The 23,225-nt window shown below is 38.9% G+C and overlaps 2 protein-coding genes and 1 long non-coding RNA gene across 4 annotated transcripts in view; 2 read left to right on the top strand and 1 right to left on the bottom strand.

Annotated features, from left to right (window-relative positions):
- Positions 1 to 5,369, top strand: part of LOC144084315 (alpha-N-acetylgalactosaminide alpha-2,6-sialyltransferase 2-like) — a 6,240-nt gene extending 871 nt beyond the window's left edge. The window contains 8 exon segments of the mRNA XM_077612629.1: positions 1,006 to 1,292; positions 1,355 to 1,516; positions 2,556 to 2,718; positions 3,139 to 3,277; positions 3,352 to 3,455; positions 4,461 to 4,544; positions 4,609 to 4,708; positions 5,038 to 5,369. Coding sequence (XP_077468755.1) covers positions 1,006 to 1,292; positions 1,355 to 1,516; positions 2,556 to 2,718; positions 3,139 to 3,277; positions 3,352 to 3,455; positions 4,461 to 4,544; positions 4,609 to 4,708; positions 5,038 to 5,235 — 1,237 coding nt within the window. The 3' untranslated portion in view covers positions 5,236 to 5,369.
- Positions 1 to 6,733, bottom strand: part of LOC144084324 (uncharacterized) — a 26,254-nt gene extending 19,521 nt beyond the window's left edge. For both annotated transcript variants that reach the window (XR_013303776.1, XR_013303774.1), the window contains exons 1-2: positions 6,437 to 6,733; positions 1,322 to 1,428 (exon numbers count right to left, since the gene is read on the bottom strand). This is a non-coding gene — a long non-coding RNA (uncharacterized LOC144084324). The remainder of the gene's footprint in view (positions 1 to 1,321; positions 1,429 to 6,436) is intronic.
- Positions 6,000 to 10,166, top strand: gpr157 (G protein-coupled receptor 157). Its single transcript, XM_077612602.1, has 4 exons — positions 6,000 to 6,708; positions 7,870 to 8,083; positions 8,207 to 8,401; positions 9,562 to 10,166. Exons 1-4 carry the CDS (start codon positions 6,326 to 6,328, stop codon positions 9,748 to 9,750), a joined length of 981 nt encoding a protein of 326 aa, XP_077468728.1. The 5' UTR covers positions 6,000 to 6,325; the 3' UTR covers positions 9,751 to 10,166.
- Positions 10,167 to 23,225: the final 13,059 nt, after the last annotated feature.

The following is a 23,225-nucleotide window of genomic DNA, read 5'->3' on the forward strand; positions in this document are numbered from 1 at the left end:
AATTGTCCTTAGGTATGAGTGTACATGTGTACTGCCATACTTTTTGAAGTAACCAAAAAGAATGTTTCAATACGTATCATAGCCTTCATCCGTGTCACAGAGACTTTACCATGAAAATGTCTAAACGTGCCATTCCAAAGCCTCTATGACAACTTTGGTTTGTACTGGGGGTTGTGGCAAGGAACAGACTATAAGGGGCTATCTCAGGGATGGGCAAACTTTTTGACTTGCGGGCCAGAATGGATACTAAAATTTGACAGAGGGGCCGGGCCAGGAGCATTTGGACATGCATTGTAATTTATCAAACCTGGGGATTGAAATGTAAGAAAAAAGATACAATTGAAGGTGAAAAATTATTTTCAAATTTACTTTCAACATTAAGAATACATTATTATTCAACGAAAGAAAGCATTTTTTAAATTAAGAGTGATGAGCGGCATGTTAATTAAGCTACCGTACTGCTGCTGTACATAAATGTGCAAGTTGCTATTTTTAACACAGTAGAGAAACTCACATTTCAGTGGGAACTGTGTTGTTGTTCTCCAAGTTACACTCCAACAAAGGTCTAGACTAGTGCGATATCTATCGGCGAAATGAGGGTATTGCAGGGCAAAGGGAAATGAATGAGGTCATTGATTTTTACTATAATTTGGACAACGTCGGTGGGCCGGATTAAAAAGCCTAACGGGCCGTATATCGCCCGTGGGCCGTAGTTTGCCCATGTCTGGGCTAGCTGTTCAAGCTCTCCCCATCCTGCAGTCTGGTAATAAACTTATTTCCTTCAAATTGGTCTCACTCTTTCTGTGCCTGCTCCTGAAGATATTGGTCAGCTGTTTTACAGACCCAACAATGTGAGCGTGAATGGTTGTTTGTCTCCTTGTGCCCTGCGATTGGCTAGCTACCAATTTAGGGTAGCACCCACCTCTGGCCCCAAGTCAGCTGGGATAGGCCAATGTCCATAGAGTAAAAAAATTGCGCCAAAATATTTTTCCTCTTTCAATGCAGCTGGGGCAATTTCATCATAAAATTTCAAACTATCGTCTCCAAACGGCATGGCCCGGAAAATGCTACCGGCCCCACCATCTTAAATGCTAGCACGTTCACCAAACCGGTGACGTCAATGCCCGTCAAAGCCTTCAAGCCCACCCGAGAAAAAACATCGACGCGTGGTGTCGCCCGCGAGACCTCCATTCCCCTCCTCTTCGCCAAAAACTTCTCCAAACTTCCCGTGTGGGATTTCGAGGACGTGTACAACCAGGACGCCGCGCATGTCAACTGAGTAAGTTGGCGCCGTCGCTGTCGCGGGAAAGAAATGGTGTACCTGAACTGGAGTTTTGTTTTTTTCCATCATCAGGTGTGCAAAACTCTCTGAGGAATTCAAAGGATGAGAACTTCAAGGAGGCGTTCCTTCCCAACGTACGTTTGTACCTGCACAAGGATAACATCAACATGAGCGAATGGAACAGACTCTCCCATTTTAACAATCCCTTTGGCTTCATGGGATTCTATCACAAAGGTACATGAACATATACAGTAATCCCTCGAATATCGCGGTTAATGGAGACCAGGCATGGCCGCGATAATCGAAAAATCGCAAAGTAGTGTCACCCCTCTAACAACTTTATTTTATTTTATTATTATTATTTTTCTTCAGTGCAGAGTCCTAGTAGCAAGGGTAGCCTTCCACTTACAAGTTTCAGCGTGGATTTTCACACTTTTATGAACTTTAATTTTTTTTTTTAAATTAACAGCGGGCGGTTAGCGCGTCGGCCTCACAGCTGTGGTGTCCTGGGTTCAAATCCAGGTCGGTCCACCTGTGTGGAGTTTGCCTGTTCTCCTCGGGCCTGCGTGGGTTTACTCCGGGTACTCTGGTTTCTTCCCACATTCCAAAAACATGCATGGTAGGCTGATTGGACACTCTAAATTTCCCCTAGGTAGGAGTAGGAGTGTGCATTCAGGATGTGCCCCGCCTCTGGCCCGGAGTCAGCTGGGATAGGCTCAGGCACCCCCCCCCCCCCCCCCCCCCGTGATCCTAATGAGGATAAAGCGGTTCAGAAAATGCGGAGAGATAATTAACTGCGGTAAAAATAATGGCGAAATAGTGAATTTGCGATAAGTGAAGACGTGATAATCGAGGGATTACTGCAGTATAATACCGCATTGGCCTGAATATATAACGACCCCCTCTTTTTCAACACTCAAGTTTGACTTTTCGAACACCAAATGCAATTTTTATACACAAAATAATGACAGTACATATACAACAAATGATTATAACAATATACAGGAAAGAAAAAGCATGTTACTTTGCTTCATTCAAATCATGCAAAAACTGTCTGTCAGATCTTAGTATCTAAAGTACAATCACATTTTTAAATGGCTTCTGGTTTTTGTTGATGTAAATGTTACATTAACCAATCTACTCTGATAAAAAAAACAAAATTGCAATAAATGCATTCAATATAATTAAGCTTAGCTTTAAGGATATCTGGCGCTATCTAGCGTTGTGAATGGGTACAACGTCTAGACCCCCCTTTTTATTTATTTTTTTATAGATGTGATGTCTTCAATCAAATTTATCCCGGAACCAAAGGAGCCTCTCCTCACCCCCCATCCAGGCAGTAATGTTTGTATCCGCTGTGCTGTGGTGGGAAACGGCGGCATCCTCAATGGCTCAAAAATGGGGAAAGAAATTGACGCACACGATTATATATTTCGGTAATACCTTCTTTCATCCATTTTTCCATGTTACATTAACAGGTGCTTATTTTGTCTTCTGTTCCCTATTTTACCCTGACTTTTTATTGTTCTTTTTTGTGCTTGCTTTCAATTCTGGCTAGTTAATGAGTTATACTTTGAATTTAGGGTGGGAGACATAAAATGTCCTGCAATATTGTTTAACTGTTTATCCAATCAAAACGTCAGCAGCCTTCTTTGTGTTTGATGTTCCGTGAGCTTCAGGATGTTTTAAATAAATATTGCTCAAGCTGCGCGCACATCATTTTACAACTGCAAAATGCCATAGAAAGCAGTTTGTCCGCATCCGCTGACGTTGCATCTGAAAAACTGCTCAATTTCCAAATTCATCTCATTCTGATTGAGAATTTCTAACACCCGTGCGGTGCGTTTGTACACCAGGATGAACGGCGCCGTCACCGAGGGGTACGAAGAGGACGTGGGCAACAGAACGTCCGTGTATATCCTCACGGCGCACTCCATCACCGTGTCTTTGTATTTGTTCAAAAAATACGGCTACAAGTCAGCGCCCCATGATGACGTAGGCCCGCTTTCAACTCCATCTTTTTTTGTTTTACGCCGTCGTTAGTCACTCACGCAACCCGATTTATACAGGGGATCAAATATGTCATGATTCCAGAGGGCATGAGAGACTTCCAGTGGCTCCAAGGACTCCTTAGAGGAGAGAGGGTATCCCAGGGCCCCTATCATAACCAAAGGTAAAGCAAATTCTTATTCTTAACCCATAATTAGAAGGGTACACCTCAGTGACCCAAAGAAACTTACTGTATTTTCTTTCATATAAGCCGCCCGCGTATAAGCCGCACCCTTAAAATGGTTGAACTTTACAATTTCTCTCGTATAAGCTTCCCCCTGTCTCACAATTTTCACCTCCATATTCATGGTTTTAATAGGGGGTACAAATGTGTTACTTTGAAGGGAAAATCTTAAGAAAAATCATCGCATGTGGTATTTCTGAGATACTGTATGAATCAAATGCACATTATAAGGGTCAATATCATAATGAAGTTAGTAATTGATCTAGTAATGGTTGTTTTCTTACTGCAAAATAGAAAATAACCATCAAATGATAAATGTTAATTTGCCGACATCTACTGGTGAAAAACAATATAGCAAGGCTGTAAGTCTTGTGCGCATATAAGCCGTACCCTTGATTCAGTCATCATTTTTTTGAGTTACAAATATGGTTCATGCAAGAAAATACAATACTTTTTAAAAAACATTTTTCCACCATACAAAAGTTGTTATATGGCGTACACCAGGGGTGTCAAACTATTTTTTTTGTTGTGGGGCACGTTGTAGTTTCGATTTCATCCGCAGGGCCAGTATATCTTCCAACTAGGCTGCCAAAATTAATTGATTAATAAATTGACAGCTTTTTCAAATCGTGCTGATCGATAGATCATTTTTGGACATTCAAATTTGTCTGCAATTATTGATTTAAAATGAGCAAACACAGGAAATAATATTCCCTATACATCTATAATCTTCAATTGAATTTGATCCTAAAACAGAAAGTTGGCACTCATGATTTACTTCCTCGGGCCGCACAAAATGATGCGGCGGGCCAGATTTGGCCCCTGGGCCGCCACTTTGACACCTGTGGTGTACACAATTTGAAATGATCAAAAACGTATAAAATGCGGGAAAAACATATAAGTTGACAGTTATGATATATTTATGTTTTGAAACCTTCCAATTAGGCCTCGCACGTACTACTCGGGGCAATACAACGAGAGCCGCTTCTACGTTCTTCATCAGGACTTTCTGCGATATGTTTGAAACAGGTTAGGCTCAACTCAAATCTTTAATGTTTCTGATTATTGTTTCTAACTCAAAAATATTTTCCAGGTTTGTGAAGTCTCCAAACCTGAACAAAGGTTTTTGGGCGATAGTCCGACCAACCAATGGTGCTTTTGCAATCTTTCTGGCTCTTCACACATGTGATAGTGTAAGCTTTTTCTTCTTCTTCTACACAATTATATAACGATTTAGATATGATTTTTTTGGGCATTAACTTTTTTTTTTTTTTACTGTTTGTCTCAGTATACCGTGTTTTTAGAACTACATATAAGGCGCAGCAGCCAAAAAATGCACAATGAAAGTGAAAAAAACATTGAAGTCGCATTTTGGGGGGATTTTTATTTGATCAAATCCAAAACAAACAACAGTCAGCTTGAATGAAAGGCATTTCACAAAAATATGGAGAGAAAAAAACCAATAGAGTAAAAAAAAGGCTGAATATTTTTTCTTTTAACAAAAAAAATCCTCAAAAACCAGGTTGATGCGTACGGGTTCATGACGAGAGATTACGCCAAGTACTCCACCTACTATTGCGAGAAGTACGGCAAGAGCCGCGTCATTTTCTACGCCAACCACGACTACTCGATGGATATGGAAACGTGGGAAAAACTACACAACAGCAAAATTATTCGTCTGTATCAAAGAAGTGAAAATCAACCACCTTCAAAGACTTAACTGGTTTTGACTTTTTCCTTCTACAAATTGATGCCTAAAGACATTTGAGGTCTGTGTTAAAAGACTGTTTATGTACAAGTTTATTTTATGCGAAAAATAGACTTTTTTAATAGTGTCAACTGGAAACAATTAGAAATTTGTTATCAATCAACTGGAAATTATTTTTATTTCTTCCCAAAAGCCAATAAAAAAAAGATTTTTTGTGGTCTAAGTGCCATTTTGAATGAATAGTTACATACATTTTTAGTTTTTTTCTAAAACATTAAGAATCCAGTCTAAATGATTGTAATTTGGATCCTCAAATTAATTAGTAAAAAAACTAAGGGGTTAATTATGTTGAATAAATGTTCACTTGTATTTTTGGGCTTTGTTGTCTAAAATTGATGTGTCTTAGAATATTTGGAATACACTATAGTTGATCCTAATTTGGATGCTCAAATTAATTTGTAAAACAATGACTAATACATGAATGAGGGTTTTTTTGTCCAAGTGATTAGTAATTATATTGAATGAACAGTCATTTTTTTGTCTAAAATTGACTGATATGTGGCTTAATACATTTAGAATCTATTATAATTGATCTTTGTTTGTGGATTCCCGAATTATTTGCTACAAAAATACTACTAATTTATGCCTAATAATGTTGAACGAATGATCACCTGCATTTTTGTGGCTCTAAAATTGACCGAGATATCTCTTAAAACGTTTTAACCACTATAATTGATCGTAATTTGGATCACATAATTAATTAGTACGCAAATAATTGACCTTTTGCCCTTTTTTATCTGGTCCCCGTGCGGAAATTATTGTTTTATATACTCTGGGTAATAAATTAGTTACGGGATCGTTTATCCTTTTTTTGCTGCATAACAATGTTTAAATCGAGGGTTAAATCCTAAAATAGCATCGAAAGTGCCTGTGGAGGAAGAGGAAGAGGAGGGAGAAGAGGAAGGTGATTTAAAGGCAGATTGGTCGCCTCAAAGTGTTTGTTAGTTTTTTTTCTCTGGGAAAGTTTGGTCGGTCCAAGTGAGAAGTTTAATTAGCCTAGCTAGCTAACTAGCATGCGTAGCATTTAACTTGGCAAAAAACAATGGCGGCGACGACACACAACCAAACCGTGGTGTACTTGTCCGAGCGGGTGGTGGTGTTATCTTCCTGCTTCATGTCGTTTGTGGGCTCTTCGCTCATTATTCTTACTTACGTGACTTTGGCCGACTTGCGGACGACTCCGCGCAAGTTGCTCCTGTTCCTGTCGGTGTCCGACTGGCTCTCGGCGGCGTCCTACGCCTTCGGTGTGGCGAGGAGGTTCGAGTCCGATTCCTGGGACTGCGTGGTCCAAGGGGCCATATCCACTTTCTCCAACACCAGCTCCTTTTTCTGGACTATGGCCATCGCCGTCTACTTGTACGTTTTCATCGTCCGCTCGAGTCAGAGAACTGCCGACGGGCTCGTGCTGTTTTTTCATCTGGTCAGGTGGGTGCTCTCCTGGATCACGTGTTTTTCGGATGCCCCCCACTGACTGGTCTTACTGGGATGACTACTACTTTGGCCGCAGGGTCAGTGGCGGGTGGAACATTTTTTTTAATCAAATGGCCCCTTATCTTGTGTTAATAAATAACCATAGAATGTAGCATATACAATAATACCTTGAGATACGAGCTTAATGCGTTCCGGGACCGAGCTCGTATGTCGATTTGCTCGTATCTCAAATCAACTAACAGGATATTGGAATGGAAAAACATTTTTATTTGTTGTAATTCACCATTTACCAACAGAGTAACTAATAACTATCTAGTGGTTATGATGTTTGATTCTAAAAAGAGACATTATTCAGAACAATATGGACCGTGGGAACTGAGAGAGACTTTTTTGCACGGCAATGCGCTCGTAACTAACATAACATAAACAAATTTAAATGAACAATACAGACACATTCAAAAAAAGTTTTACAAAAATTTAATCAGTCTTTTAGCCCACATTTTTTATCAACTAGCCCCTTAACTTATGTTAAAAATAACAATAGAATCTATACAGGGTCAGGTAACTGGCATTGGTTTACCTCTGCATAGTTGAAACCGATGGCGTAATTGAAAGTAAGGATTCCGGCATAGAGCATATGGATCAATGGAAAACAATACTACAAAATGATCGGACACATTTGTAGATTTAATAAAATTCAAACAAAGTAAAGAAACAAAACTGTGTTTTTATTTTCAAAAAGTACCTACAATTCCAGTGTGTGGACAATAACGGATCCCATTTGACTGATCTAATTTTTAAAGATAATGAAACTGAATGGCATTATATATCATTTAAAAAATAAAAGCACTTGTTTCTTTACTTTATTTGCAATATATTAAACCTCCAAATGTGTCAGATCATTTTGCCGGACTCTGTAGTATTGTTTTCCAGTAATGCAGAGTGTGCTGGAATCCTTACTTTCAATTACGCCATCGGTTTCAACTATGCGGAGGTAAACCGTTGCATAATTTGTATTGCTCAATTTCCATTGTCATGGATCTGTATGATTCTCGATCATTTATTTTGAATTTAAGTTTAAGTAATGGATTCGTGTGAGAGTGGGACTTTAAATGATGTCTGTAATTCTTGTCTTAACTCTTTTGTTTTATCTAGCTGGGGAGTTCCTCTGACTATCACAGTAGCGGCCGTGTGCCTCAACAAGATTGGCTACACGGCGTCCGAGGTGTCCGTGGGCTGGTGCTGGATTAAAATCCACGCCGCTGACCGTGTCCTGTGGATGCTTCTGACTGGAAAAATCTGGGAATTCTTGGCTTACCTCACCCTCCCTGTCCTTTACATCCTCATAAAAAGGCACATCCACACAGCGGTAAGCAAAAAGTCGCTCCTACTACAAAAGTACCTTCCATAATGAAGAGCACAGATGACCTCGGTCCATAGCCGGGTATCTAAAAGTCATTTATTGGGTATCTCATTTCCTTCCGTAACACAGCACGCGGCCCTCTCTGAGTACCGTCCACTCGTGGCCAACAGGACGACATCGTACTCGTTCTCGTCCATGGCGGATATGAAGCTGACTCTCATTCCCGTCATCTTTATCGTGTTACGCATTTGGAGCACGATCCGCTTCGTCCTGTTGCTGGTTGGATCCCCGGCAAGACTCAACCCTGTGCTGGTGACGCTACATGTGAGTAGATTGAACTTTTCTAGAATTCTTGCAGGGTCAACCGAACCTTTTGGAGCCATCCAACTGAAGGGAACTGTAATCGTATCAGGCTTTCAAGGCCAGCGCGTCGGTTAAAACAATGATTGTTTTGGGTCAGGCTGACCATCCCTACCTCAAGACTTTCGGTCAATTGTCCAAATTCAATGGACCATTACTGCCAATCAAAGTGCCAAATTTTCCAAGTTGCCTTCTGTTTTGCTAACATTAGCAAACACTAAGCTAGCATGATGCCTGATTGCGAAACCATATTGAATGTGTATTTGCCTTGTCAGTTTATTAAACACAATCAGTTCCAATCCATTTAAATAGAAGTCAGTGGGAGTTAATGAGTTATGGGCTACAAACAACTAAATATTCACTAAGTATTTATAATGCTGAAACTTGACAACAATGAGAAAATATCAAATAACAGCAAAAACGACAAATTAACCTTGGTTATTTTTTTAACACATGGTTTAAAATATATATGTATATGGAAAAAATCAAATTAGAACTGGATTATTTCGACTCTTATGCAGCCGTGCTTTTTTCCTTTCTCCTGCATGCTGTCTGATGCCCTATTTACAGTATTGCCTAACACATATGTGTCAAAGTGGCGGCCCGGGGGCCAAATCTGGCCCGCCGCATCATTTTGTGTGGCCTGGGAAAGTAAATCATGAGTGCCGACTTTCTGTTTTAGGATCAAATTCAAATGAAGAGTATAGATGTATATTAAATGTCCTGATTTTCCCCCTTTTAAATCAATAGTTGTAATTTTTTAATCATTTTTTTTTCTGTGTTTTTAGTTCAAAAATCATTTTGTAAAATCTAAAAATATATTTAAAAAAAGCTAATATAATCATTGTTTTAGATCTATAAAAAACTGAATATTCAGGGCTTTTAATCCAGTTCTTTTAATCCATTTATTTAAAAAAATCTAAATATTATGTCTAAAATGGCGCACGTGAAATCAAATTGACGTTAAAGCGGCCCGCGAACCAACCCGAGTCTGACACCCCCGGCCTAACATAGACAACCTATCACAGCTGCTCGTAAAGCGATCTCTTATTTTGACCACTTGTGGTAGGAAAGATAATAAATGTCTCAATTTTTAAGATTTTTGACAAAAGTTTGCCTTACAGGGTATCGGTAACACGTTGCAGGGAGCGGCCAACTGCGTCATGTTTGTGCTGTTCACCGCGCCGGTTCGCACGCGCCTCTTGAGCTCGCTTTGCTGCTGCCGTGATGCTTCGTTTGGGACGCAACAAACGCAGGATGGGAAACGCGAGAGAGAGGACGACGTCACCGATGTCACCCACACCGATAGGTGATGATCGATTACCCGCTAGGTCTTGTGTTTACATTGGTACGTCAGGAACTTTATAATAATCAACGTATAATGTACTGTGGTTATATACTGGTTGGATTTATTTATCTACTCCGTATAAGGATGGGAAAGAAGCATATTGACTTTCATCAAGTATTTTTGTAGGACCGTTCTGTGCTTTTGTTGTCGTTGTTAATGACTGGAATGAAGAATACTCCGACAAGATGTTATAGAAACCATAAGTGATGGAACAAAATATTAATTGCTACAATTGTTTCTCTTGATTCCATTTTGTGTTTCTTTAAACCAGAAATATTCCATTTGAAATGACTGGAGTTTTGTGTCATGTCAATGATTAGCCCCCCCCAAACCCCTCCCTTAAACAATAAAACAATGGAATAAATATTTTCCGGGACTGGTGATTTCATTGTTTTTATACTTGAGTCTGAAATCCAAATCTGACTTCCATCGATGTCACCAAAAGTGCTTGTCCTTTCTTTTGGAAAAACTGTGTGTTCTTCCCTAATAATGTGTTGCAACATCGTTGCGTTCGATGTGTCACAGATGTGACGCCATCACAGTACACATGACCAATCATCACATGCCATCCTTCCTTTTTGAAACCAGAGCCTTTTTTTCCCAGAGCTTCAGTCTTATGAAGACAATTAGAATTTTCCCTATTTTTGTTTTAGTGATTTGTGAAGAAAGCGTATGAATAAAATTTTCATCACAAAATATAAATGTGAATTTAATCCAAAAGCACACTTTCATGTGGTAAAAACCAGTGGTGGTCCGTGCATTTTCTCGTAGCGCCTTCAACGTATCAATCCAACCGTCAAAAACTATTTTATGGCTATAAAACAGGTATGTCAAACCGATTCCGCCGAGGGCCGCAGTGGGTCCTGGTTTTTGTTCCAACCGATCCAGTGCCGACATTTTAACCAATCAGGTGTCTTCTAAAATAAGTAGCACCTGGCTGCAATCAACTGATTAACTGATTACACTTGCAAAAGGTATCCTATTGTTGAGTTGGAATGAAAACCTGCACCCACTGCGGCCCTTTGAGGACTGGTTTGAGACCACTGCTGTAAAACCTCTACTGCAGCTACAGCTGTGACATAGAAAATAATCAATAAATCAATGCACAAAAATGGGGTCAAATCCACTTCCTAGCAGCATTTCATGATTAAATACAAATACTGGAGCTTTTCAGACATTAAAACCAGGCCAGGGGGGTGATTTTTTGAAGGCCCTGACGGCCCGCCACTCCTATGTACTAATGCCTATAGCGAGTGATGCTAACAGAAGTCATCATTTTCACTTGATACTCTGTCAAATAGCGCGTACACTTAACAAAATATAATAGCAGTCTCGTAATAACTGATGGGAGGCTTGAAAACTGCTTTAGATATTTTGATACATGTATCGAGAGCTGCGGTTAAGCTAACAGGCTAACCGGAAGATGGATTGTTCACAAATAATTCTGGGAAATGGCGGAAGCGTGGTTATCCGCCATCAGTCACGTGCATGACGTGGATGGCTGTCTATTTTTGTCCAACAATGTTAGCAGTCATCTAATACTGCTAATGTCCGAGAAAATGGAGAAGTAAGGTCAGTTAATGCTGATGAGGATGCTTTTGTTTCTGTTTTTGTCCTTGATGCCCATCGCGTATTGTTTTTGCTCCAGGGACGAATTCAATGTGTCATTTTAGCATCACTTGTTTTATTATTTTATTCAAACTAATGCCAATAGAGATTTGTTGCTTGCGTCATTCTGCTAGTGTTTATTGCACATTATCGCTCAAAAATACTAAATATTTATTGCCAATCTAATTATAGGTGGAGTATTTGCATGTTGTGTTCCACTGTGGGCGTTTAGCGGAAGTGGCTAGCATCATGAGACAATTATATAGGCCAATAACAATATTAATCTGGACTGCAGTTGTGTAATTTAGTGTGTATGTCTTTAAGAAACTTTTACAAGGATGTATAAATACTTTTAATTAACAGGGCTTGAAGGAACTATATTTTCCTGAGAGTATATACTGTATTAAATATTGTGGTGCAAATTACTTTTTTTAATAGAAGTCAAACAACTTTTTTATAAGGCTTCAATGTTTCTTTAGAAGTTATTTCTCGTTTCTTGTTCACGGTCCTATACTCCCCTCTGGTGTTTGATATAAAACATGACAGATTTGTGTCTCACTTGAAGTCAATTGAATAATCATTGAATAATATCTGTGAATGTATTTTCCTCATTTTTCTGCTCAAATTATGACAATTTAAAAACCAGTAGTTAAACAGACAAAGAGTAATTTAACAATTAAACAACAACAACAAAAGAATATATTGACCTAAATAACTCATTGACCAACTATATTAAACAATCTGATCTAAAAATGAACCATTTTTACATTTCCATCACGAGCAGTAATAAATAATTGCATCAAACGATAATTATATAATGTTCCTTTATCTACCTTAAAAAGTAATTTAAAATATTTTTAGAACCATAAATCCTTTGTTTTTATTGACAGAGTACATGTCCACCGATTTGAGGACACGAAAGTCTCATATTGACGGTTGCTAAGCAACCGAAAATGCGTGGCATAAAAAAAAGCTGGCATATCTGATGTGATGAGAAAATAGCCCGCTAGAGGGAAGCCGAGTTCTGTCATGAAATATATACTGCACATTTATGAATTCCTCTCCTTTCCCCCATTGACATTTTAACATGATTATGCAATACCAGTCTTTCCAGTTAAAATGGTTTTCATATATATGTTGATAGCTTGCTGGGGTAGGCTCCAGCACCCCCTCAAATTCTCGTGGGGATAAGTGGTTCAGAAAATGAAATAAATATATATATATACACACACATATATATTCATATATATAGACACATATATTTATTTATATATATATATGTGTATATGTATATATATATATATGTATATTTATATATATGTATGTGTGTATATGTATATTTATATATTTGTATGTGTGTATATGTATATATATATACATACATATATACATATATATATATATATATATATATATATATATATATATATATATATGTATATATGTATGTATATATATAAATTTATATATATATGTATGTATGTGTGTGTATATATATATATACACATACATACACACTGTAAAAGGGAATTGTGTTCCTCTTTTTCCCCTTTCAAATCAAAGAGAAAGCTGACTTTTTATTCCTATTTTTATTGTTAGTAACAGATGCTGAGACGCATGAACCCCGTAGAAAGGATTAAGAGCAAAGTACAGTGAAAGGTTTAGCTGTAAATATGACAATCACCGAAGCACTAAGACAGGTTTTATCACTGTGATGTAATGGATCTACTTTAACAGTTAAGTGTGCTTGGGTCATGCTCCTTTTGATCCTTCCAGCTGTAACATGCTCGATAATTCATATGCCGTTTTTTTAAATTTATTTTATCTTGTCTTATATTTTCTTCCTCCAGTAGCCTATGAAATCTGCGAGTGAACATCAGATTCCAGATGGTCACGCTACAGTAAACGGTCGGTCACGGCCACGGCGACTTTAGAAAAAAGATCATTCAAGCACTTAACGACGTTGTGCCATTATTCCTCAACTGTACATTTATGTTAGATCAGACTAAATATTCTAGTAAAATAATAACCCCTCTGGATGAAAGGTCATTCTAAGTACAATGTACATGGTTCAGCAGACAGGAAAAATGACCAGAAAGCAAGCATTCCAGACATGTGCAATGTAAAAATAAAATCCCGACAGCCTATTTTCTTAACTTTAGGAAAGTCCATAGTTTCCTGAGGTCCAGACTTTTTTGGTGGAGTTAATTTTCACATTGTAATTATTCCAAGCAATTGAGCATTTGCCAATAAACCTATGCATGTGCAAACATTGTTCATTCATTGGACAAAATGCTTTAAAACACGGTGAAATATGGAAGTAAAAATAACAGAGCTCCATGCTCATTGTCATTGGTGGGACATTTGGCCAATCAAAAGGTAGGGAAGACATCGGCATCGTATTGAAATGACGTCATAGCAGTGGCGGTCCTTGCATTTTCTCGTAGCGCCTTCAACGAATCAATCCAACCCTAAAAAAAAACTATTTTATGGCTATAAAACCTCGACTGCAGCTACAGCTGCGACACATAAAAAATAATCAATAAATCAATGCACAAAAATGGGGTAAAATCCACTTCCTAGCAGCATTTAATGATTAAATACAAATACTGGAGCTTTTCAGACATTACAACCGGGCCAGAGGGGTGATTTTCCCGGGAAAAGACAGCGATGAACGTCAATGGCGAAATGGCAAAAATTGCACTAAAATGGGGTAAAATCCATTCCTAGCAGCATTTAGTGATTAAATACAAACACTGGAGATTTTCAGATGGCAGAACCGGGCCCACAATTGAAATATTATTTAGGAATATAGCCATATTTTACTCACCAAAAATACGTTTTAACTGTACACAATATCCAACCTCCTTTCTTCCTTCTTTTCTATCGCCATCGAAGCTAATGCTGAAAGTCGAGCCTGTCCTGTCGTATTTCTTGCATAGTCTGTCTTGAAAATGGCTTTAAATCAACACAACAATATATTTGCATGTGCAGCTAGCTCCAGATACAGTTTGGTAGCTAATCATAGTTGGTGAAAGCGATAACGTATCCCTACGCCTGCGACAAGGCAATGACGTAATACATTGTGGTGTTGCCAACTCAAAATCTGATTGGTTAAAGCAACAGTCTTATCGACGCTTGTTTAAAGCGGCAGAGCCTGCAGAACTGATTGTGAAGGCTTTGAGGCAGATATCTGACCCTGGCAACAAATAATGGCTGAAATGCGATTGGTTAAATGCTTCAATATGAAAACACATCTGGAAGCAGTGCAACCAGGGGGAAAAGCAATGAAGAAAGGAAGCTAACAGACAATGTGGAATTATTTACTAAGTGTTGATGGACAAAATATAATACATGATTCAGATATTTCTTAGGCCAGCAGAGAAGGCCTTGAAGGCCCTGACGGCCCGCCACTGCGTCATACTAACATGAAAAAAATGTAGGCACAAAAAATGGTAATTCACTGTTAGCATTATAAAAAAATCATTGGCATATTTCAAAAGTGACCCTGAAGACAAAGTGTCTATTCATGCGGGGCTGCTTCGTTAATTCAGGGCCTGGACCACTTGTTAACGATTGAACGATAATTTCTGCTCCTTACCAGAAAATCTTGTAGGAGAATCCATTTATCAACACAAATCACATTACAATTTCTCTCAATGTGCAAGCAAGATTGTATCCAGTCATCCTACGCAAATTGACGGCATGTTTTTCTTCCACTAATTCACGATTGGATTAGGTTGAACAATGTTGTGCTTTTATTGCTTCAACGCTTTCAAAGATGCTCGATCAATTTTCTTTAGTTTGTTGATGCTTCCTGCTATAATTAGCTAATCACTATCTGTTGGACTTCAGAGTATACAAAGAGCCAAGGAGGGAAAAAAACATCCCAACTGCTCATTAATGCCTCCACTGTAAAAGAAATCCGTTACATGGTTGGAAAGCATCTTTATTTAAGCGTTGCTTTTGTATTTTTTTTGTTTTTTTTTGTATTTTGCTGTGCAGCAGAGAGCTCGCAGATCTGAACTAATTTGCCCTACTTTTCAGTCTGCACCAACTGCGGGCTTGCTGGGCCCGGGCCATCGGTGCAGTTATTTGCCAATTTAAAACTTCTAATGTCATGCACCGTTGCCAGCTGAGCCACCAGGAAGCCCTCTGGTCTTGTTTTATGACTCCAATTTCATTAGTTTTATGATGCGGTTGATTTCATTTATTGGCTAAAACACATGCCACTGAAGGCAAGTTTAGCCCATGTTTCAAACGTGACGTTTTTTAAATAAGCTACCAGAATCATGGCTGCTGGACACCCAAGACTTGGGGTGGTTATCGATATTACAGACTATTTCTTTAATTCTTTTTTTACCATCCTGGTGACTATCTGTGCTCGAGGAAAGCGGATATAATCCCCTACTTGTATTTGACGAGTACTTATGGTGACAGAGTGCCACTCAAAATCCCATTTGAGCAGCGCAAAGTAAATAGTGAATTCAGTGGCAGAACAAATGGGAACAGGGCACGGGTGCATTGAGTAGCAACGGCCCCCTTGCATTCGAGGGGTGGGGGTTTGGCAGACATATAAGCTTACACTATACTGTAGTATTATAGTAATAATAGGGGTAATCCTACTTCCCGGTTTTTCAATTATCACGGCCATATTTGGTCTACATCATCCGCAATATTTGAGGGATTACTGTATTATAGCATTTGTTTTAGACCACATGTATCAAAGTGGCGGCCCAGGGGCCAAATCTGGCCCGCCGCATCATTTTGTTTGGCCCGGGAAAGTAAATCATGAGTGCCGACTTTCTGTTTTAGTATCAAATTAAAATGAAGAGTATAGATGTATATTAAATTTCCTGATTTTCCCCCTTTTAAATCAATAATTGTAATTTTTTTAATAATTTTTTTCTGTGTTTTTAAAAATCATTTTGTAAAATCTAAAAAAATATAAAAAAAGCTAAAATAGACATTGTTTTAGATCTATAAAACCTGAATATTCAGGGCTTTTAATCCAGTTCTTTTAATCCATTTATAAAAAAAAATCAAAATATTATATCTAAAATGAAATCAGGTTGACGTGAAAGGGGCCCGCGAACCAACCCGAGTCTGACACCCCCATTTTAGACTGTTTCCAAACCCAACCACACCTCCTTTACCCCCTCAAATGTGGCATTAAGTGTGCCTACACCCCCATGCCCCGCCCCCTGACTGTCACTCATTCACGACATAAACTGCTTATCCTCATGAGCAGGGGTGGCGAACACGTTAGACACAAATAGTCAAACATTTTAACTGTAAGCCACACCTTACGTCAGAAGCATAAAAAAAATTCAATCTGCCAAATACTTTTAAAAATATAATTTATTACTTGTTTTTAAAGGACCTTGAGGAATTTGGGTGTGTTTTAAGAGATGATAAAAATAAGAGAAACATCAAACAAGCCACATCTCGCTCTTTCATTTTCTAAACCGCTTTATCCTCACTAGGGTTGCAGGGGGTGCTGGAGCCTATTTCAGTTGACTTCAGGCCAGAGGTAGGGGACACCCTGAATTGGTGGCCAGCCAATCGCAGGGCACAAGGAGATAAACAACCATTCATGCCCATACTCAAACCTAGGGGCAATTTTAGAGTGTCCAATCAGCCTACCATGCATGTCTTTGGAATGTGGGAGGAAACTCTCAAGATCTACATCTGGGTTACCACGAGTGATCTTCATTGTACAGAATTAGTAAGTTTTACTGCTTCAATAAAAACACCATCTGTGAATTTGCTTTGTCTTCTTTTTAATAAATTAATTTTACTTATGGCCTTTTATTTTAATGTCAAAGTTCCGGGCTAAAAGTATACTAAGACTTTTATTTGTTTGATAAAAATGACCATCTAAAGTATTTCAACATTCCAAGTTCTCCCAGAGAGAATGAAGGTTCATTGGACGCCTATGACAGTCAATGGCAGCAGCCGATGTGTTAAATGAGTGCTCTTATTGATATTTTGATATTAGATATTTAGATATTAAACTCTCCCTCTCATGAATCACATGGATATAATTTTGAGAGCTGGTTTCAACAGTATTTAGATCATGAATATAATTTTGAGAGCTGGTTTCAACAGTATTTAGATCATGAATATAATTTTGAGAGCTGATTTCAACAGTATTTAGACAGTATTTAGATCGTTTCAACAGTATTTAGACAGTATTTAAATCGTTTAGACAGTATTTAGATCGTTTCAACAGTATTTTGAGAGTTGGTTTCAACAGTATTTAGATATTAAACTCTAAACTCTCCCTCTCTCTGTCATAATTTGAACATGTTCTACCAAAAGTCCGGCGACCAAAAGTCCGGGCGACCAAACATCCGTTCTACCAAACGTCCGGGCGACCAAACGTCCGGGCGACCAAACCTCAGTTCTACCAAACGTCCGGGCGACCAAACGTCCGGGCGACCAAAAGTCCGCGACTAAAAGTCCGGCGACCAAAAGTCCAGCGACCAAACGTCCGAGTACCGCGGCTCGAGAGTCGCATGTTCTCCACCCCTGCTCATGAGGGTCGCTGGGGTGCTAGAGCCTACCCCAGCTGCCTACCGGCAAGAGTACACCTTAAACTGGTTGCCAAGCCAATAACAAAGCTCCTATAGACAAACAACTATTGACACACACCCATGGATAATTGAAAGTAACACTACAGATGTCTGTTAGGTTTGATTCAAATGTGTAAATGTTTATTCAATTTAAAGAGTGCTTATAGCTTTCGGTGCTGCGGCATCTTGGGTAGGCAGACAAAGCCTGATTCCTAGCTAATGTTCAGCGGATGTCAGCAGGAAACAAGCTAAATGCAGCGTGACAAATTTGAATTAATAACAAGCTTTGTTTCCAACATGCCACTTCAATTACCTGCTTTTGCCCAAAATATGTGCCTGAGCAGATGAGCCACCGTGAAATTACGCTGATGAATTCTCCTCGCGTGCAATTGCATGTGGTGAGTTCAGTTTTGGTGGATGACTGGTTGGCATACGTTCGCCTTCGTGGAGTTGGCGTGTTTCCCCCATGATTGCATCGGTTTATCTAGGTACACAATTGACTCTCACCTCTACAAAAGCATGCTGGGTAGGTTAAATGAACACTGTCCAAAGGTGGGAATCAGAGTGAATGCCTCATTAGGGCATACCTGGGTGTAAAGGAGTTATTTTAGAATTGTAGGACATTTGGGCTTCAAAATTCTTCAAAAATACAGTATGGGAGTTTCTGCTGCCAAGTATTTTCCGGAGCCTGTTCGTTTCCATTTTAGTATTGGTACTTTAACATGTTTGTTCTTGCTTTCTGAATTTAAAAAAATGGCCCTGCTAAAAATGCGACTTGTACTCCAGTGCGACTTATATATTATTTTTTGTTCAATGTAAATTATTTGGCTGGTGCGTTTTACAGTCCGAACAATTTGGTAATAGGTTTTGTTAGCTTATGTTAGTTTTTTTTTTTTTTTTTTAATGACATGATTTATTTGGTGTTTACAAAATGCCGTATGATTACTGTCACGTCTTTTTAGGGTTTTGGCGGAGGTGTGTGTGTGCTTTTATCCTCTTGTGTCCCTCTGGGTTTCCCTTACTCTTTTAACCAGCTGTTCGTGATTTGGTAATCAGCCCTTGTGTGTCTATTTAAACCCCGTGTGTTTGTGAGTCATTGTCGGATTGTCAACTTTGTTTACTCCACGCCATGTTCCATGTACCTCGTCTCCCCATGTCTTCCCGTCAGGTTTGATTTTGTGATTTGATTTCGAAGTCCTTGTTATTTTCTGAAGATTCCTGCCCTTAAGTAATTCAAGTTTTCTTACTTCCAAGACCTTGACTGATTCCCTGCATTTGAGTCCTACACTACGTTTCACGCTCAACGCCACTTTTCACAGTTCGTAACAATTACAGCGGCAGGGTTACCAATATGTACTAATGCTAGTAGAATGATACACGGATAAGCAGTGTTAAAAATGGATGAAATATTTCACATTACTTCTCATTACAATTTGCAATGCAAAGTTGACATCCGCCTCTTTTAGCCTTTAGCGTTAACAATTCATAAAAATGGCTCCTTGTTTACAGAATTTATTACAGTAACAAGCTAGGACATGTCCCAATGTCCTTGTACTGTATAAATGATTAACAAGACCAGCATCTGGTCGGCCTTGTGTAAAGCTACATCTTTCTGCAAAGTTCAGCAAAAGTGTGCCAGAATAGTCCCGCCTTATCCAAAAATAATCCTTCTGTACGTTCGGGGGAAAATACACGGAATTGCAAAAGCTGTTTTTTTGTAAACTGCCGATAAGATATTGCCACTTCTTAAGAAGGGAATGGTTATATTTGGGTGGCTACAATCAGCACGCCACCGTTGGTTTCCATGAAGATAAAGAAAATAGGCCCAGATTCCCTGGAATTCAACCGTACGGTCTCTGGGGATGAAATTGTCACATGCCTGTCTGAGTGGATATGCTTTGGATTCCATTGTCAAGCAAAGACTTGAAGGCGAATGCTTAAAAATGCATCAGCACCTCAGCTAATGCCCCGTGAAATAACTAAACAAGGGACGGATGAGCAGATGTCGAGTTTTTGCAAGGATTTTCGTTAAAAGTAGTGTTTTTCTCCCCCAAATCCCTTCAATTTATCTGCCCAACTTCGCCCAACGGGGCCGCCAGGGCCGTTTTGCACCGTTGCGTCGTATTTCTGCCCGGAAGCCGTGTTAGCTGCTCAAGTGAAGGCTCGTGGATGGAACTGCTGTTGGCTAGTCATAATTGCTTTTTTTTGTTTTAGTGTAGAACTGTTCAGTGATTTTTCTCCGTCGAGTAAAATCGTTGATGTTCTTCTCTGGGTGGCGAAGAGGAGATCAAAGGGGGAACTGGTAGGCGGATGTGTTGTCAATGTTTGTGGCAAGAATGCTAATGAATTTGAAAAGGCAACAGAAGGTAGCGTAGCGTAGCATTCAATCCCTGCTGAGTTGCGTATTCATCGTATTTTCTTTGTAATCCGATCAAATCTGATGTCTGCATTTTCCGGACTATAAGTCATGCTTTTTTCACATTTTGGCTGGACCTGTGACTTTTGCCTTTTACATCTTTTTCACTCTGACCACCAACAGTTGGTGTGCTGTGTTTTTTTTAGGCTATAGTTGTCCAAAAAACTGTTAATATGTTCCATTAACACATGCTTATTTTGACAGTTGTTCCCAATTTTCCTATTACTTTAACATATAATGTATAATTTAACTAGGTTTTTTTGCGTATTCATCGTATTTTCTTTCTAATTCGATAGAATCTCATGTCCTTTGGGATGTACCGTATTTTCCGGACTATAAATCGCGCTTTTATTTTTCAAAGTTTGACTGGGGCTGCGACTTAAATTTAGTTTTTTCTCTCTGACTGCCAATTTAGGCTATAGTTATCCAAAAACTGTTAATATGTAACACATGCATATTTTGACGGTTGTTCCCTATTTTCCTATTACTTTAACACAGGGGTGTCAGACTCGGGTTGGTTCGCGGGCCGCGTTAACGGCAACTCGATTTCATGTGAGCCGGACCATTTTAGATAAACTTAGATAGACTTTTTATAAATGGATTAAAAGAACTGGATTAAAATCCCTGAATATTCAGTTTTTTATAGATCTAAAACAATGTTTATTTTAATTTTTTAAAATATATTTTTACAAAATGATTTTTGAACTAAAAACACAGAAAAAAATGATTTAAAAAATCCAATTATTGATTTAAAAGGGGGAAAATCAGGAAATTTAATATACATCTATACTCTTCATTTTAATTTGATCCTAAAACAGAAAGTCAGCACTCATGATTTGCTTTCCCGGGCCACACAAAATGATGCGGCGGGCCAGATTAGGCCCCCGGGCCGCCACTTTGACACATGTGCTTTAACGTATTATTTAATTTATACTCGAGTGCAATTTATATAGTTTTTTTCCCTTTCATTGTGCATTTTTTTTGGCTGGGGCGACTTATAGTCCAAAAAATACGGTACTTCCTCCAATTTGTATTCCAATACCTTGCATAAAAAACACTTTTTTTTCAATTGTGTCATACGCCATCTGCCGACTCCTGTTCTCCCGTAACGCCATTTTTTTAAAGACCATTGATCAACAACGTTACAACTATTATTGTTATTAGTCTTGATAATGTATTTTTTAATACTTTATTCTAAAATTCTGTGATGGGGCACTTTACGAATTATGACAAGCACACGTCAAAAGTATTTGGAGGCAATAAAAAGGTCAAATAATGATGTGATGATGACATGACCTTTAAAACCTCCAGACTACTGAGCGACTGTGCGGTAACCTCAGTCTCAGTCTGCTGAAGGTCCCCTTGTGGACCTTCTCTGTGTGACTTCAGTTTTTAACTAGATCTACAATGTCTTGTGTGTCTTGTATCTGTCTTGCTACTGCAACCAAGAAATTTCCCGAATATGGGATGAAATAAAGTTCTAACCTAACCTAACCTAACCTAAATAAGACTCAATTATAACCTAGTTAGTACTTGCAAGTATATCGGGCATTGGAAGGGTGTTTTGGAGGGTAAGAAGAAAATACAGATCACTGGAAATCTCCGGGAATTCCTCACGCAATTTCTCCAGAAATTGCATTTTCTAATCACTGTCAGTGTGAGCTTGACTGAGCGTGGTGCTCGTGTTCACCAAACATTTTTATTTTTATTTCTTAGAGTCTTATTAAATCATTCTTTCTCCTCACACAATTTCAGAGTGTTTCCCCAACGCTAAGTCCTATCGCCGTCACCCCCGTGGGCTTCCACTGATAGGCATGCAGGAAAATAACCATTTCTCACTCCCGCGGTGGTGTCAATTTTGATGACCAAGATGGAACCGCATACTTAAGAACCTCACCTATTCATTACATCAGTTCCCACTGGGCACGAATGCATCAAAACAAGCAAACAGCCGAAACTGGAATTGACAGATGACGGATGCGTGCTTCCTCGCCGTCAAATTGCATGATTTTGTGTCCCATTTCATTACGCCAACAAAAAAAGACACATAAACACAAAGAACCTAGGTGGAATGCTATCGTATGGTACAAAATCAGTGGCGGTTCGTGCATTTTCTCATAGCGCCTTCAACAGGTAAAATCCACTTCCTAGCAGCATTTAATGATTAAATACAAATACTGGAGCTTTTCAGACATTACAACCGGGCCGGCGGGTGATTTTCCCGGGTAAAGACAGCGATGAACGTCAATGGCGTACCAGCAAACATTGCCCAAAAATGGGGTGAAATCCAGCCGAAAACAGCATTTACTGATTAAATACAAATACAGAAGCTTTTCAGATATCAGAACTTGGCCCACAATTGAAATATTATTTAGGAATACAGCCATATTTTACTCACCAAAAATCATTTTTAACTGTACACAATATCCATCCTCCTTTCTTTCTTCCTTCTTTTCTATCGCCATCGAAGCTAATGCTGAAAGTCGAGCCTGTCCTGTCGTATTTCTGGCATAGTCCATCTTGAAAATGGCTTTAAATCAACACAACAATATATTTGCGTGTGCAGTTCGCTCCAATTACAGTTTGGTAGCTATGGCTAATCACTAGCCAATCATAGTTGGTGAAAGCGATGACCAAATCGAATTCTGATTGGTTAAAGCAACAGTCTTATTGACGCTTGTTTAATGCAGCAGAGCCTGCAGAACTGATTGTGAAGGCCTTGAGGCAGATTTCTGACCCTGGCAACAAATAATGGCTGAAATTCATAATTGGTTAAATGCTTCAATATGAAAACACACATCTGGAAGCAGTGCAACCAGGGGGAAAAGCAATGAAAGG

Source organism: Stigmatopora argus, chromosome 1 (genome assembly GCF_051989625.1).
Source record: "Stigmatopora argus isolate UIUO_Sarg chromosome 1, RoL_Sarg_1.0, whole genome shotgun sequence".
Taxonomy (NCBI): domain Eukaryota; kingdom Metazoa; phylum Chordata; class Actinopteri; order Syngnathiformes; family Syngnathidae; genus Stigmatopora; species Stigmatopora argus.